At 44.1% G+C, this 18,689-nt stretch overlaps 1 protein-coding gene across 2 annotated transcripts in view; it reads right to left on the bottom strand.

Moving 5' to 3' along the window:
- Sv2c (synaptic vesicle glycoprotein 2C) overlaps positions 1-18,689 on the bottom strand; it is a 179,509-nt gene that overhangs the window by 20,583 nt on the left and 140,237 nt on the right. For both annotated transcript variants that reach the window (XM_028871674.2, XM_028871676.2), the window contains 5 exons: positions 13,604-13,737; positions 13,037-13,126; positions 8,730-8,840; positions 7,959-8,047; positions 3,203-3,367 (listed from right to left, as the gene is read on the bottom strand). In XM_028871674.2, coding sequence (XP_028727507.1) covers positions 3,203-3,367; positions 7,959-8,047; positions 8,730-8,840; positions 13,037-13,126; positions 13,604-13,737 — 589 coding nt within the window. The remainder of the gene's footprint in view (positions 1-3,202; positions 3,368-7,958; positions 8,048-8,729; positions 8,841-13,036; positions 13,127-13,603; positions 13,738-18,689) is intronic.

Raw genomic sequence — 18,689 nt, 5'->3', positions numbered from 1 at the left:
TTCTAGGTTTAGAACTTTTGATGACAGAGCATGGGAGTTCTGCTTTGTCGTGGGAGGGGTGCCTGACAAGGGTGAGAAAATGCATACTGATTTCCTGGGGTCTTTGCCTTCTCACAGTCCAAAGGTATTCCTTGAGCTAAATCAAAACACAAGAGCCCCGTTGACCTTTGGAAACATGCGGAATGATGAGATGGGGTCAGATACACTTTTAAGGTACTACAACGGGGAATTCTTGGTAGTGGAGATGATAATGGGCTTAACGAGCCTAATGTCTTAAAAGACGAGCCCTCGAGTCATTGATATGGACTTTCTGAAGCTGTGGATAAGTGTGCACCAGGGAGTCTTGTTTCTTTGTTAGAGACTCGGTGTATCCTTAGCAAGCCAAAGAGAGAACACTTGTTACCTCAACCTAATAGAGAAAGAGACTAATCGGTACAGGCATGTGAGTTGATTGAAAGTAATTCCCTCTCCGCTGAATACTCCCAAAGTTTATTCACCTCCTAATGCCCAAATGCATCTATCAATTGCAAATGTACTGTGGCCTCACAGATCAACCACCTTCCAATTCTCCACTCCAGGAGCCCACAGGAAAAGCAGGTGAATGTGCTGAAGGAGGCTGGAAAGGTTGTGAAGACTGGAAATTTTAAAATGAACCCTAACTTGGAAAGGGGAAGCAGTCTTACTGTGTGATACACCCAGGGCATTCCTGATGTAAAATTCAAATGGTTGAAGAAGGAAATGGTAAGCCTCTCTCCACCATCTCATGCTGTCTAGGCCTTGGGGAAGAAGCCTCTGGACTCTCCCTGGAAAACATTCTGCACACAGACAAGGAAGGACTCCGTATGCCATCTGTGCAGCCCACCCGGAGGGTATTCCAGGTGAGGGTATAAAGGGTCTCCACTGGGGAATCCCACACAGGGAAGCCACCATTCAAAAGTGAGTCAGCAGTATTATTACAAATTTCTTTTGAAAGACAAAACCTTTCTTCTGTCATGTAAAATAAATGTTTCAAATACAAAATATATGTTTGCAAGGTTTTTCTTTGGGGTCCTAAAAAAATTCCCCCTATGTGTGCACATGCACTTTTGTGTGCATGAAGAAGTGTAGGCATGTTGGTGCTATGGCACACGTGTGGAGGATAGAGAAGACTCTCTAGTGCTGTTCTAATAATAGTCCTTGTTGGAATAAGGTCTCCTTGTTGTTCACTGCACATAGCCCAGGCTAGCTGGTCAGGGAGTGTCCAGTGATTTTTCTGTCTTCACCCCCATCTCTCCAAAGGAGTGTTGGGGTTATAAATGTGCATGTAATCAGGTCTGGCTTTTGTGTGGCTTCATCAGGCTTTCATGGGAAGTACTTTACACATGGAGCCATTTCCTCAGCCTGGTGTTTGGTCTTTTTAGACAGATTTTGGCTAGAGAGCCCAGGCTGGCCTCAACCTCAGTCTTTCTGCCTCTGCCTCCCAAGTGCTGTGATTCCAGGTGTGTGTCATCACATCCAGCTCAAGGATTTTCAGCAGAATTGTTAAAATTATTAATTATTATATTATTAATATACTGAACATTAGTTAGTAAACTAGACATCTAGCTTAGAATGTTTATAAATATTACTAAAATTATGACTGTCTCAGACACAAACAATATTTAAAAATGTTCTTTTTGTTGTTATTTTGAACACGTTCCTACTTTGTGGTACATACTATGTGCTGTCCTAGACTCGAACCCGCCACCTCCTGGCTCTCCATCCCCTGTGTTATTATATATAGTTATACAGTATTATAAGTATGTACCACCACACCCACTGTATCTTAGAAATTTCTAACGGAAGAACAGTACTTTTCAAAACAAATATTTATCCCACAATCACAGAATTTGATGCTCAAGTTCCCTTGAAATACACGTGCAGGTCATCAGTGGTTCAGGTGGGTGAGTGAGTCAGATGCAGGCCGCATGCATGGGTTATGGTTGGGTCTCTCCGGATGGTGGTTTATTTCTCCTACCATGACGGCCTCCATTCATCCATTTTCCACTGAGTGGTATGCTTTCTTCTTTTAATTTCATAAATTTTATTATTGAAAAACTTGCTGATAAACAAAACCATCATACACCTCCCCAAAAGATGATTAGGCCTCTTATTAGATGGCTAATTAGAATAATGACACCCTCCCCTCCTCCCCCCCATACTGGCAAGTATCCATTATCCAGGCCACAAGCATCCCACAAGTCTTTTTCATCTTAATGAACGGTTTTTGCCTTCGGCAATTTTGATTATCTTGGATTTTTCTCTGTAGCTTCGGAGCCTTTCCTGGAACTCACTTTGTAGACCAGGCTGGCCTCAAACTCACAGAGATCCGCCTGGCTCTGCCTCCAGAGTGCTGGGATTAAAGGCATGCGCCACCACCGCCCAGCAACGATTATCTTGGAATTTTAAAAAAAATTCATCATTTTAAAAATTAAGACAATTTCCTAGGAATAATGAGCTGCTGCGAGTTCATATCAGCGATTTCTGCTCTGATGATATGTAAATGAACACGATTCCCTTGTCTCTCCGTCTTTCTCTCTGACAAGATGAGGCAGACCCACCTCCCTGAGCCCCTGGCTCACCTAACATTAAGAGGCAGCCTAGTTGTGTGCTTATCCTTGCTAACCCTCCACTGTATTCACAGCCCTTCACTTGGGGAGACCATTGCCGCTCCCAACTGACAGGCTTTCTGACACACTGAAATCCAGCTCTTGATCTGTACAGTGGAGACCTGAAATGCAGCCGCTTTCAGAGATGGGATACTGCCACTTACATCCCCATTTCTCTACTCTCTCTGTCTGGCCCTTCCTGTTTCCTCATGCGGTTCCCTCCTCTCTTCCCTAACTTGTGCATGGGTCTTCAAGGGCCTCCAAGCTCTCTTCTCATCCTGGGCTGTTAGCTCTGCTGCTCAGAGAACAAGAGGCAAAGTGGATCTCAGAAGTGACTCTGTTGTTTTTCATTCAAATTCCAAGAGGCACATGATTGGTTCTCTGCCAGTTTCTGCACTGGGTTGAAGTAACTGACATGGGCATATCTTTGAAGTGGATTTTAAATGATTAAAATCTATCCCCAAATAACTAATAATTCAATTGAAAACCCTGCAGGCTTTGGTTATTATCAATTGTACACCACCACGAAGCCGGTGTTTGTGACTAGCTAGCAAGTTATGTCAACGTTTCCCGACCTGCCATTCTCGTACTCCATTCCCGTGTGGATCTGGTTTTCCATGGTAAAGTTAATGCTGAAGTTTGCATATTTATCTTTTTGCACATTTCTGGTTAGCAGGGCATACTCATCAGACTGCAGATGTTTAATGACATCAGGGAACCAGACAGACAATCCATAGTACCTGCAAAGGCAAAGAAACATGTGTTTGTAACATGTACACAAGGCCTCCTGACATATTCAGAGTGGCAGTGGTTCTTAGGAGCACTTCCAGTTACTACTGGCCCCTTGAAACATTTGAACACATCATCACACAGTAATTGGTACACTGCCCACCCCTCCTTGCAAAACCAAGGGGGAGAGACAGCTGGAGCCACCAGGTCTGTAATTCCTGAAGCCCTTTGGGAAGAGATAGGAATCTCAACCTGTCACCACACATAGCGCTATGGTCTGAGTGTGTCCCCTTCAAAACCGAATCCTAAATCCCACGTCACAGTATTGAGAGGTGAGGACTTTAGGCTGTGGGATGTTGTCATGGCAACATAAGTAGATCGAAACACATGGCATGCTGGCCCTGATGTCATTCATACCAACTTGGGCTCGAAACCCTGTCTCCTAGCCTGGTAGAACAGAGTCCTGGGATCCACGAGGGAAGAGCTCACAGGATGGCCTCTTTTTTTTTTTTGTTTGTTTTGTTTTTTCGAGACAGGGTTTCTCTGTGTAGCTTTGTGCCTTTCCTGGAGCTCACTTGGTAGCCCAGGCTGGCCTCAAACTCACAGAGATCCGCCTGGCTCTGCCTCCCGAGTGCTGGGATTAAGGGCGTGCGCCACCAACGCCCAGCAAGGCCTCTTTTACTAATGGAGCATCATTCTTGTTTCCTATATGACTGTGACACTGTTAGTCTGGAGCAGGAGTCATATTTCCCAGAGGGAATCAAGACAGCAGAAAGGGACATTTGGGGTTTCTTTTCTCCCCTCTTTCCTCCTCTGCTCCATTCTTCTCCTTCTCCCCTCTTTTTCCCCTCCCCCAGCCTTCTCTCCCTCACACCTGTCTTTCATTCTGAGACCAGGTCTCCTGTAGCCCAGATGGCCTCAGATGTTCCATGTTGTTGTCTGATATTTTGACTGTGTTCTGACAAATGGAGCTTGCTGGAGTCAGAGGGCGGAGCTAGCCACTAGCTGACCAAAATTAACCATAGAGGTGTGGAGGACTGTAGACAGAGAGGAGACAGGAAGTAGTGAGGCGGGGCGGAGAGAGGATCGAGGACAGAGGAACGGTAGAGGTAGGAAGTGGCTGGCGGCTGCTCCCTGCTTCTCTGATCTTTCAGGTTCTTACCCTGATATCTGACTCCCGATTTTTTATTGATAAAGATTGATTAGATTAACGCTTCACTCTGTAGCCGAGGAAGGCCTTGAACTTTCAGGCTTCCTGCCTCCAGTTCATCGCTGGCGGGATCACAGGCACATGCCACCACACATGCTTGCCAGGTGCTGGGGGATCAAACCAAGGGCTTCATGCATACCAGACCAGCACTCCACTAGCTGAGTAGCCTGACTATCCAGGTTATTCCCACTCTCTGTCTCACGATCTCTAATGGGCGACTCTAAAAGCTGTGACATGCTGCCAGGCTGTTCAGCCCAGGAGCCACCGGTCACAAGCAGCCACCAAGCCCCTAAAAGGTGGCCAGTCCAATTGGTGATGTGTCGGTAGCACCGAGTTTTCAAGAGTTATGAAAAAAAAAAGAATGTAAAATCATTTATTAATAATGTTATATTGATCATAGATACTACTTGGACATAATGAGTTGAATAAAACAGTATTAAAATTAAATTTGCCTGTTCTTTCTCTTCTATGGGTGTCACTACCAGAAAATATTAAAAAGAATAAGTGGATCAAATTGTATTCGCAACAGGCAGTCGTTTCCAAATTGTGATCCCTGGATCCATGTCCACGAACCTGGCCCGATCCAGGATATTATGCATCTGGGGTGGAGTACCCCAGGGAATTGATAATTCTGTTATATGCTCCAGTTTTCTTGTAGTTTACTCCAGTGACACTCAAGGGAGGAAGTGGTTTGCAAGTAGACTGAATTCAAGTCCTGGTCTTGTCATTTGCCTGCAGCGTGAACTTGGGCCCCTCAGCTCAGTCTTGGCTTACCACACTTAGGATGACTATACAGGGTAGAGGACTAACCATCTTCCACAGGCTGCTGCTCAGATAGAATGGGATGCCTACCACACCATGGGTACCCAAAAGACCAAATGAGTCATTGTAATCCTCCTCCTCCTCCTCCTCATCGTCACCGGGACTCTTCAAACAGTTACTTCTCAGAGTCCCATAGATCTCCACCCCCATGCTCCTCACAGACTATGCACCAGGGCAGTGGGAGTGTGAGGGTGGCCAGTGAGCAAGCAATGACTCAGGGCTATAACACCAGGGGGTCACTCGCTAGGCAGAGTCACGAGGCAAAAGCTTGAAGAGGACAAGGAAAACACATTATCTTGGGAAGTCCACCAGCAGTGATGTGGAGTTTTAGCTGACGTTTTATTTACTTGGCAAACATTTGCTGAATGTCTTTTCAATAGTGGGCAGTGCTGAGATCCCAGGAAGGAAGTGATAAAACGTAAACTCTAGTCAGCAAAGAGTAAGTTACCCAGATAATCCACTGGTTACTGGCTACATTGAGGACTTTGTTTTTCTTTATCTTTGCCCTTTTCATACCAAAGGTAATGGCAGGAACCGAATACTATTCATTTCCATCTCTTTCTTCTAAAATTATATGTTTTAGAAGTTGGGAGAGTTTACTTAGCATACCCCCACCCCCATAACTAGGGATGGAAGCCACGCCCTCGCACCTGCCTGGCAAGTGTTATACCACCCAGTTGTACCTCCAACTCTAAGCCTCCAAATTTGGAAATGGGGAATGAGATCACCTGGCTGACCAAGCTGCCTAGCAGAATGAGCTGCCAGGATCCCAGCCCAAAGCATTCGTTCCCCTTTCCCTTCATCACACTTTGCCAACAGTAGGAAAGGGGCCTATCTGCTTGCTGTGGTTTACAGATGCTGAGAGATGGAACCTGTATGGTTAATCCTGGGCTCTACCAGGCACCCAGATCCTTTGGGCCTGACAAATGCAGGGTTATTATCTCATTGCTTTTTCTATAGAGATGAGGTGACAGGGTTTCACATACACATTCTGAGGCAGAGATATCGAGTATCAGTAAATAAAACCAGGATTTTACCCTCACCCATTCTTAGAACATGTATATGGCAGTTTTATTCATATGGTAACAACTATTTACTGAGGCCTTTGTGTGTGTGTGTGTGTGTGTGTGTGTGTGTGTGTGTGTGTGTGTGTGTGTGTAAGATGGTAGGATAAAACCCATTCCTTCATGGTGCTTCCAGAACGGGAGGTGATAGAATTTCTGGCCACTCCTCCAGCTACATGACCGCACATGCGCTGTCCAGTAGCCAAGCAAGAAGCTTAGTCATTCCAGGGCCTTATGTCCCACATAATCTGTGTGCTGCGTGATCACGCAATCTATGTGCATGCCTGGCATAGGTACATAAACCCACATGCGCATGTGCGGTGGGAGCCTATAAAAAGCGGGTTCCATCTTATCTCTTCTCTCTCTTCCTGCACAATCATTTCCCATAGGCCTAACCTCCTCCCTCTCCCCTAATAAACTCTTGTAGTGGGTTTTCTCATACCGTGGCTTTTCTTGCAAGGTAAACAGTGCTGCTTAATGATAACATTGTGCCGCATAATAACTAATAGGAGGCCTAATTTTTAATCTTGAAAATTTGGCTGTGAGCTTTAGTCTTTAATGACCATGTGAGCTCTCCAGCCCTCTTTTAGTCTATACTGTAGAATTTAAAAGAAGACTTTCGGGGAGCTGAAGAGATGACTCAACAGTTACTAGTCCTTGCTGCACCCCAGCAGCACCCATGCACCAAGCTGGCATTCTGCCAACACCTGTAACTCCAGCTCCAAGGAATCCAGCGCTCTAGTCTGGTGTCTGTAACGCATGCGCACATGCGCGCCCATGCACACACATGAATAAGTAAAATAAATCTTAAAAAACATTTTGTATAGTATCAAATAGAAAGTGCCACAAGGAATAATGAAGCTGGGAAGGGAAGAGGGAGTGGATGAGGAAATGGTGGTTTTAAAAAGGAAGGAAAGGAGGAAGGAGGGAATGGAAGGAGGGAAAAAAGAGGGAAGGAGAGAGGGGATAAGAGAGGATGAAGGCGCTAACTCAGGGATGCGGTCACTGAGGAGGTGACACACGCATGCAGGAGAGGTGAAGGGGTTGGGGGACAGTGTTTTCGGTGGGGTGGTGCAGCCAAGGCCGAGCTGGAGGCAGAAACAGACTGTCAAGTTCAGGGAGAAGCAGAGCGGCCAGTGTGGCTGGGCCCCGAGCTGAGGAGGGACAGAGGGCAGCACACAGGTGATGTGACTTCCCAAATGTCACTCGGTTTGTCAGACCGGTTTCCCAGCAAGATCAATAGAAGGGTTAGTTTATTAGCTATAAAAACTGTGACTGTCAGCAAATGTAAACTGAAAAAAACAAGTCCTTTTTGGGCAAGTTAGCAGAATTGGGCCATATGAAAATGAGAGAGAGAGAGAGAGAGAGAGAGAGAGAGAGAGAGAGAGAGAGAGAGAGAGAGAGAGAGAGAGAGAACAGAATGCAGAAAGGAAAAAAAAAAAGACAAAGTAACAACTGGGAGTCACAATGCTGATTTTGTCCACTGAGAATTTAAATGTCACTTACCCAAAGGACAGGGTGAACCAAACAATTGTAAGCTTTATGGTGTTTTCTCTGACTGGGTAGTTGAAGCATCTCATAAAAGTCAACCAAATCTGTGAAATACAAGATGGTTAGTCGTCTTTCACAGTTACATAGCAAACCCCACTCCCCATTCCTTTCCCTCAAATTAAATTAAAAAGAGTCAAGTTTTTACAGAGCTGAATTAATTTCAGCTACAATATAAAGTCTTAACATCAATCCAGACGCAAAGGCTGGGATTTCCTTCCTTCCATTTCTTCTTGCAGTACTAGTGACTGGACCCCAGGGTCTCACGAATGCTAGACAAGTGCTCTACCATTGAGCTACATCCCCAAGCCTCCTTTTTACTTTTTTTTTTTTTTTTTAATATTTTATATTGAGACGGGTTCTCATTAAGCTTCCCAGGCTGGCCTTGAACTTTCAACCCTCCTGCCTCAGCCTCTTGGGTACCTGGAATTACAGGCCTTAACCAACCTACTTAGCAACACTCAGTTTTCAGCTTCCTGGAGGTCAATAGATACCAAGACACTCTTTCCTCGCTCCAACTCCTGGCCTGACACTTTCCTTCCTCAGGATGGAGCATACTGGCTAGCCACTGAGCTGAAAGTGTCCAGCTGCCTGGTCCTAGTGCAAGAGGCAGGTATGCTAGACAGAGGGGACAAGTCCTCCTTGTGGGACAGGCACAGTCAGTCTCTCTTGTGACTACCCTGAAATGTCAGAAATCGACATGTAGGTTGTCGTGAAACTCATACTTACTCCATACAGTTCTGTGCGGATCCGAACAAAACACCTCCTGTACCACGTTCCTGTGTCGCTCTCAATCTCAATCAGCTCGTCTATTTGTTTGGGAGTTTTGATTTTATTTACCTGTGGAGAGCAACGGAGTTCAAAGTGCTGAGTGCTCTTCCCTGAAGTTGCTGAATTTAGGCTATTTATTTTAAATGAGCAAAACACAACTCTGAACAGAAGCAGTATTTGGTAAGAACTCTGCATACTCATGAGAACCCTGGCGGATATCTACAGATCCAAAGGACATACAGAAGAACTGAACATGACTTAGTGATGGGGAATGCCATTGAGAAATGGGGAGGGGGTGCAAGTAGGGACGGGATGACAGGAGACAAAATGCCTCCCTTTTCATCATGACCAATAAGACCAAGGTTCTGCACTTCAGGTTCTTATCTACAAAGTAATTGTAATAGCACTGTACTGACAGAGTCCTGCCAGGGTCTCAGGAGACACTGTGGATAAGGTTTGTAGCATCCTGTCTGGCACATTGCAAGTTCCCCATAAGAAACAGCTAGTAATACAATACTTGTATATGTAATATCTACAACAAAGCTGTACAAATGTGTGTACATGTGTATGAGTGTGTGTACATGTGTGTAGGAGCACTAAGAAGACAGAGACAACATTGTAAAGGTGCTCTCTGGTCCCACCCTAGGAGCCCAGGACTCACCAGCCATCCTGCCCTTCTCCTGACACCCACAGGTATCTCATCTCAGGAGTGATTTTACAAATGCTTATGTGTACACACACACTAAAATGTATACATATATAAGTACACACACCAATATATACATACATATAATATATACATATATAAATACATGCACTATATATACATACATAAATACACACTATATATAAATACACACAACATATATATACATATATAAGCACACAGCAATATATACATATATAAATACATGTACAATATATATATACATATATAAATGCACACACCAATATACATACACATATAAATACACATAATATATACATATATAAATACACACACTAAATGTATACATATATAAGTACACACACCAATATATAAATAATAATTCAAAGACAGCCTAAGCATAAGACTATCCCCTGAGTTTCCTAACAAGCAAGATTCCTCTGGAAAAGCAGTAAGTGCTCTTAGCCATGACACCATCTCTCTAACCTCTTGTGGTTCTTTATTTTAAGAACAATCCCACTTTGGGGTAGAAGGAGATATCTCAGTTAATAGAGAGCACTCCTTTTAAGCATGAGGACCTGAGTTCAAACCCCAGAACCCACATAAATGTGCTGGACATGTTGATACACACGTGTAATCTCATTGCCGGGGAAGTGGGGATCAGATTCGGGGATCTGGGGCAGGAAATCTAGCTTAACTGGTGTTCTCCAATGAATGACCATGTCAAAGGATGAGGATGGAATTCCTGAAGTGGACATTTGAGGTGTCTCTGGTCTCCACACATGTGAACATGCACCCCCTCACACATGAGAACACACTCACACATCATACATACACACAATAATAAAAAAAGGAGGGCCTGGAGAGATGCTCAGAGCTAGAAGCACCTGCTGCTGTTGTAGAGGATCAAGGTTCAGTTCCCAACACCCACATGGTGGTTCACAACCATCTGTAATTCTGGTTCTGGTGGAACCTATGTATGCCTTCTTCTGAACTCTGCAGACACTGTATATACATGGTATAAACACATGCATGCAGACAAAACACACTTAAACAAATAAGAGAAAAATGAATCTTAAAAAAGGTGGTGGTGGTCCACGCCTTTAATCCCAGCACTCGGGAGGCAGAGGCAGGCGGATCTCTGTGAGTTCGAGGCCAGCCTGGACTACAGAGTGAGTTCCAGGAAAGGCGCAAAGCTACACAGAGAAACCCTGTCTCAAAAAAAAAAAAAAAAAAAAAAAAGGTATTTGCCATTACATAAAAGTGCTATTGAGGATAACATGCAATATTGCTAAGTCCCTTATAGTCAGGTCAATTATTAATTCTCCATAAACTAGAACTGAAGTTGACTTTTCCTGAAAACATGTGATCCACTGAATTCGTCTTGCTTGTTAGGAAACGCGGGGGATAGTCTTATGCTTAGGCTGTCTTTCAATTATTATTTATATATTGGTGTGTGTACTTATATATATATATATACATTTAGTGTGTATGTGTTTATGCATGTATATATAATGTGTATTTATATACATATATATTGGTGTGTACTTATGTATGTATATATATGGTGTGTGTATTTATATGTATATATATTATGTGTTTATATCTATGTATATAGTGTGTATTTATATATGTATAAATTTGGTGTGTATTTATACATGTATATATATAGGTGTGTGTATTTATATATGTATGTATTGGTGTATGGATTTATACATGTATATATATAGGTATTGTATTTATATATGTATATATTGGTGTGTGTATTTATACATGTATATATAGGTGTGTATATTTATATATGTATATATTGTGTGTATTTATATATGTATACATTTAATGTGTGTATTTATGTATGTATATATATTGGTGTGTATACTTACATATGTATATATATGGTGTGTGTATTTATATGTGTATATATAGTGTGTACTTACAGATGTAGATATATTATGTGTGCATTTATAAATGTATCTATATAGGTATGTGTATTTATACATGTATATATATTGGTGTGTATATTTGTGTATGTAAATATATTGTGTGTATGTTTATATATGTACACATTTAGTACATATATTTATATATGTATATATATTGCGTGCATGTTCATATATGTACACATTTAGTGCATATATTTATAGATGTATATATTGTATGTATACACACACACATATATAGGTGTGTGTACTTATATATGTATACATTTTAGTGTGTGTGTACACATGAGCATTTGTAAAATCACTCCTGAGATGAAAAACCTGTGGGTGTCAGGAGAAGGGCAGGATGGTATGCTGTGGTGGTGGCACACACCTTTAATCCCAGCACTTGGGAGGCAGAGCCAGGCAGATCTCTGTGAGTTCGAGGCCAGCCTGGGATACCAAGTGAGTCCCAGGAAAGGCGCAAAGCTACATACACAGAGAAACCCTGTCTCGAAAAACCAAAAAAAAAAAAAAAAAAAAAAAAAAAAAAAAAAAAAAAAAAAAAAAAAAAAACCTGATTGGCAGGACAAGGAGAGGAGAATTCTGGGAAGTGAAAGGCTGAGTGAAGGAGTCACTGCCAGCTGCCGCCATGACAAGCAGCATGTGAAGATGCCGATAAGCCACGAGCCACGTAGCAAAGTATAGATTTATGGAAATGGATTAATTTAAGTTATAAGAACAGTTAGCAAGAAGCCTGTCACGGTCATACAGTTTGTAAACAATGTAAGTCTCTGTGAGTCCTGGGCTCCTAGGGTGTGATCAGAGAGCACCTTTACAATATTGTCTTTGTCTTCTTACTGCTCCTGCACACATGTACACACACTCATACACATGTACACACATTTGTACAGCTTTCTTGTATATATTACATACACAAGTATTGTATTACTGGCTGTTTCTTATGGGAAACTTGCAATGTGCCAGACAGGATGCTACAAACCTTATCCACAGTGTCTCCTGAGACCCTCACAAGACTCTGTCAGCACAGTGCTATTATAATTACTTTGTAGATAAGAACCTGAGGTGCAGAACCTTGGTCTCATTGCTCAGGCTATGAAGCAGGTGAGTGGCAGAGCTGGATTTTTAAACTCAGATACATCTGCTTTACCTGGAAGACCCCAGGGTAGTCTGAATTTCCTGGTTAAGCAGCATGTACAAGCGAGTTTCAGATGAGGCAGGAGCAGCGACCTGACAGAGCAGAGATGGTGACCTAGCAGAGAGGCCAGTTGTCGGTGATAGCAAGAGGAAGAGAATCTAATGGCGATCCCTGCAACCAATGCCTCTGGTACTGAGCTAGGGGGTCAGAATAAATCTGAGCCTAAATTGTAATCTTTATGCTTACACTCTGTCTCTCAGGTTAATATTATTACTTAACTAACCACAGTGGCTTGGAGTTTTAGATAGGTGTGGGTAGGATGGTCCTTCTGCCTATTTGTGTAAATAAAGTTTTATTGGAACACAGCCAAGGCCCATGGCTTAGACATTCTCTATGGCTGCTTGGGTTTGTACTGCAAAGACAGAGCTAAGTAATTGTGACAGAGACTCCACAACAGGCGAGGTCTTAAAGGTTCAGCCCCTTACAGACAACTCGAGGAGTCTCTGAGGAGCAGACTCACCGTGAAGACCTTCTCTGGCTGGCCCCGAGCTCTCATGTTGGTGTCGTGAATTAGCTTCAGAATCATCCAGGCTTCATCATGTTTTCCCACCTAAGAAACACACAGGCAGTCAGAGCTAGCAGCCAGACAGGACTACCCTTTGCCTTTCAGTAACCAACCACTGGGAGTTTTCAGAGCACATGGAAGGTAGTCGTGCAAATGCGTTTAGCTCTTCTCCGCGGAAGCACAGGTATATATACCACTATAAAGCAGCACTTCAAAGAATGAGCCTTCAACTAGAAATATTACCTATGCACAATAATGCTTCATTCATTAAGCAATGAGCAATAGCCCCCTACTCGAGCGAAAGCTATTTGCTTAGGGAAGAGCACGTGTGGTTTTGGCTGTAAGACAGCTTTATACATCCTCTCTGCTTAAAGCGTGTCTCTGTGAAATCAAACCCTACAAAATGCTCTTGGTAGGATTGGAGAAGGGAGCTCTTAAGAGGCAGACGTGTTTCCTGGAAACAGCAAAGAAGCCTTTCCGGTACGTGTGGACTACTTGCACTTCTGTAACAACAGGCCTTACCTCCAGCAGGAACCGAGGGCTTTCTGGCATGAAGGTCAGGGCAACCACAGACGAGACGCACGGGAGCGCACAGACGATGACGAAGACGCGCCAGCTGTGGAACTGGTAGGCTGAGCCCATGCTGAAGCTCCACCCTGGAAAAGGACAGAAGAGTCAGGGAGAGCTCCCGTACACTGCAGCTGGGCCAGTCACCGTGTGGGGTCCCTCAGGGGTTCGGTAGTCAAGCCTTACTGTCCACAGAGGGGTGAGCTGATCTGAGAATCAGTTACAGCGGCCGGCTCCATTTGGGACCCCCCTACAGGCAGGGATGAGGACAAAGTTGCCGGAAATCAAAAGGATCAGGATCTAAGCTGGGGGTACATGTGGGATTCCCTAAAACCAAACTCTAAAAGCCGATGTGGAAGAATGTGCTTTTCAATAGGCCACCGCCATGCTGGGTGTCTTCTCTTTACTCTCCCAGACCTTGTTCCATTTTTTTTTCCCATCTGTCTGTCAGGAAATGGCCCCCTCTGGACTTCATTATCCAGTTCCCAACCAGATTTGGGAGTGGACTTCACATAGGCTTCTCTATGTAGCCCAGGCTGGCCTTGAACTCATAATCTTTCTGCCTCTGCCTCCTGACTGGTGTGACTATATGCATCTGTCACCACACCTAATTCCCAGCTAGGTTCACATAGGACATAGTTTCCTTGCCGTCCTTCTCCCTTCCCTGGCCAGGCAGAGTCGTGGCCTGCTTTGGTCTTCCCGCCCTTCACAGCCAGGCCTCCCACTGTGGGCCTTTGAGGCTTGGGGACACCAAGGTGCTCTGGCATGTCCTACTAATTTCTCTTTACAGTCCCTACAGCTCTGGAAACAGTCCTTTCATTACAACACCTTTAAAGGCCATTTCGGGGGGAAGGCTGGCTTTATGGTGCCCTTAACAGAAACAAGGACTTGGATCTCTGCTCATAAACATCATAGGGAATAGCAAGGTGAATCCCAACTTCTAAGCAGACATTTCTAAAAATGGGAGTTTTATTAATGTGACAAGAATAGTCACAATGGGATAGATAGGATAAATAGAAATCCCTTCAGGAACTGGTATTTGCATGAATATATACCGAAAGCAGAACTCAAACAGGGGTCCAAATAAGAAGGAATGAGGCGCATCACATCTAGTTGAAGCCAGGGAGGGATTTACAGAGAGGCAGACGAACTGTGTGAAGGGGAACATTAGTATTCAGTCAAGCTTGAGGAACATAAGGTGAGGTACAAAGGTGAGGTAGTCTATGTCTCCCTCCCAAGAGAGATGCATGGTTGTCTTTTGTGGGAATCCTGGGAGACACCGGAAGTGACATAATCCCAAAAGCTACAAGCTGAAGTCACAAAATCCTCACTGCCAGGATTCAAGATGCAGTTGCACACCAGCACCCAGACTTATGCCCATGACAACTCGTCACTCTGCTGTTGACAAGTGGCGTCAACACCAGTGGCATGCAATATTAATCTTGCATTAGTTTTGTTCCAAGATTGTAATAGGGGGAGAATATGTGAGTTGCTAGGTTAATTATGTGATTAGCTTTCAGGAAGCATGATTACTTTCCATGTCTCCTATAGCCTGGATTCAAAAGTCTCACATATCCAAAATGCAGAAGAACTCCGTGGTAGAACAAAGGGGCCATAATGTGCACATTTCATGTGATCTCAGAGCTTCATATAAAGACTCTCTTTAAAGAACGCGAAACCTTATTATTCTCAACACTGGGAAAAACCTCTTCAGTGACCGAGTTAAATTTCAGGCATAACACTTTCCACAGAATAGAGGGAGGAAGAACAAAGAGAAGAGATGGAGGGCCCTGGTGTCACAGTTCAAAATGAGAGTTCACAAGGTGCCTCTTTCAATGGGAAATAGGCCAAAGTGATTTAACCATGTCACTACAATGGGTGGAGCAGAGCGCTTCTGTGATAGCCAGAAATGCGATTCCACCCCCATCAGAGGTTCTCACACCGACCCCTAGATCCCAAGAATGCAGGTGTTACCAGCAAAGGGAGTCATGAGTGTTATTAAGTCAAGGATTCTGGGAGAAAGAGGTTGTCCAGTATCACAGAGTGGGGCCAAATGTAAATGTAAGCACACAGACAGGCAGGGAGACAGTGTTCACGTCTGCTTTCTATACTGTGATAAACGTCATGACCAACAGCAACTTGGGAAAGAAAGGGATTGCTTCATCTTAGAGCTTACAGTCCATCAGGAAGGAAAGTCAGGGCAGGAACCTAGAGGCAGGAACTGAATGAAGCAGAGGCCATGGAGGAACACTGCTGACTGGCTTGCTCTCCGTGGCTTGCTTAGCCTGCCTTCTTATACAAGCCAGGACGACCTGCCCAGGAGTGGCACTGCCCATAATCAATCATTAATAAAGGAATTGCCCTACGGTCTCCCCTGCACTCCAATCTGAGGAAGGCATTTTCTTAGTTGAGGCTTTCTCTTCTTGGATGACTCTAATGTGTGTCAAGTTGAAAAAAAACAATTAACCAGTACGCAGAGTGAGACAAGAGAGGATAAGATATGGGGGAAGCAGAGACCAGAGGGGAAGAGAGATTTGAAGGTGCTGCATTGCTGGCTTTGAATATGTAGGAAGGGACCACTTATTGGAGACCAGTAGGTGTTGGGGATCACAAGGACTACAATTGTCTCCCAGACTTACCACAAGGAGGCTGCAGAGGTCTCATTAGCATATTCAAAGGTCTGACTGCCAGAAATGAAAGAAAATAGATTGATGTTGTCCATGGCCAATATGTTTGTCATAGTGGCAAGGGGCACCTGGCCTACTACGTTAAGTTGGAAAACCGTAGGTCTGCTCTACTAAGCTCCCATGAGTCATTGTCTTAGTCATTTGTCTCATAGCTGTGAGAAAACACCTGATAGATCAGTTTCAGGGAAGAAGGGATTATTTGGGCTTGTGGTTGGAGCAAGTGTAGTCCGTTCAAGTAGGGAAGGTGTGGCTGGGGGAACATCTTGGGCTGTGGCCCCACACGACCACTGGTTCCAATGTTGCTGCAGTCTGGAAGTAGATAGGGAACTTAGGTGGGAACCAGTCCAGACTATAACCCGTGAGGCCTGGCATCAGCAAGACACAACCCTATCTCTTAAAGGTCGCGTAATCTCCCCAGCAGCACCCCCGGGTCGGGACCAAGTATTCAGATGCATGAGCCTATGGAGACAGTTTCATATCTAAATCATAACAGCTGCCACACCTGTTATGAGTTATATTTTAAAATATGAGTCAGGGCACTTTGCTGTATTTCGTGGAAGTCTCCCACAGCTTGATGTACATGTGGCATGCAATGCCCATGCCACCATGGCTCTGTGTCCTGGGTGAACTGATCCCTACTCCTAGCCACGCCCACCTTCTTCAGATGTTTCACTTGCTCACTTAGTCCAGCCCCATGGACTTGTCTCCAGAATCCCACCACGTACTTGAAAGATGCTTCTATGTGTGAGGTGAGTTGTTTTATTTTTTGTCTCCTTAGTAATCTCATTCTCACTGGAGACTCCTACATGCATTTGATATTTTTCCTCTCTGGAAGGCTCTGCCTGGATGTTCTGCATGGACTGCCTCCTCCATCCCTTCTAGAGCTCAGGTCAGGATCAGCTCCTCAGAGGAACCAAAACACTAAACTTACTCTCTATTGTAAAGGCTGCTTTATTGTCTGGATGGGCACTGGCTGTTACCACCAGCCACATCTCTGCATCCATGTCCAGGTTTATTATCTAGCCCTTTTCCTACCAAGAAAATAGGAACCTGCTTTTCTGACTCACCAATGTCTCCCCAGTTCCTCTAGTGCCAGGGGTGCTCTCTTAGTGTGTGTGTGTGTGTGTGTGTGTGTGTGTGTGTGTGTGTGTGTGTGTGTGTGTGTACATGCAAAATCATTGCAGGTTACCAAGACCATAAGTACTCAGGCTCCCTCTCTATTTCTTTCTGGGTCTCTCTCATTCCTTCTTCCCATGCTTCCTCCCCGTTTCTCTTTTTTCCCTCCAAATTCACACTAAACAGCAAGACAATTTTGATGTATTTTGTCAATGTGGATAGAGCAAAAGGTACTTATATATGTCTATGAACTTGACAAGCACGTAAACACTCCCTCATGTGGCCTATCCTTTGGGAGTCAGCTCTTCCTCCATCTTGGATCCTGGTGACCACTGATCTCTCTCTCTTCTGTCCTGATGGTTTTGTCCCTTCAGAATGCTGTGCTGATGGAGGCAGACTACAGGGTAGCTGTCTGTTTTTTGAGGCAGGGTCTTGCTGTGCAGCCCAGGCTGGCCTTGAATTCATACCGCAGCCTCCCACATGCTGTGATTACAGGCACACATCACCATGCTTGGCTCGTATGTAACTTTGTGAATGTGGTTTTTATACTTAGCACGATTCACTGGAGATTCATACAAATTGTCACATATGTTAGTGGGTTATAGACTGTTGGATTGTTCCCAATTTAGGGTATTTATTAATAAGGCTGCTATAAACATTTTTTTTGTGTGCATTAAAGTTTTGTTTTTGAGTATATAAGGTTAGACGCTTGAACCATATGTTAAGTTTCTGTTTGGATTTATTTGTAGCTTTTTATTAGATTTCTTACGTGTCTGTTTCTTTATTGTGTGTGTGTCCGTGAGCACTCACTTGGACTCTCCCTCTACCTTGTGGGCTCTGGGAATTGAGCTCAGGCCCTCAGGCTCAGTGACAAGCATCTTTATCGACTGAGTCACCTCATTACCCCAAATATCTGGTTAATTTTACAGGAAGACACCGACTTGCTCTCTGCAGCAGCTCCATTGTCTGCATTACCATGCATAGAGTGCTGCAGCTCTGGTTGATGCATGGCCTTCCCACCATGGTTTGCCTGTTAAAAGTGCATTCATTTTTCCTGATAGATACCTAATGAAGTGTTGTCATAATTTTAATTTATTTTTTTCCTAAAATCTACTCATCTCTTCATTTCCTTTACGTACTTATACACGGTGCCTATGTGTGCCAGTCACCACACATGGCATGGGGGGCCAGTCACCACATGTGGTATAGAGGTTATGAGCCTGAGTTCTTGCTCCAAG

Source organism: Peromyscus leucopus, chromosome 11 (assembly GCF_004664715.2).
Source record: "Peromyscus leucopus breed LL Stock chromosome 11, UCI_PerLeu_2.1, whole genome shotgun sequence".
NCBI classification, from domain to species: domain Eukaryota; kingdom Metazoa; phylum Chordata; class Mammalia; order Rodentia; family Cricetidae; genus Peromyscus; species Peromyscus leucopus.
This window is presented reverse-complemented; position numbering and strand designations above follow the sequence as displayed.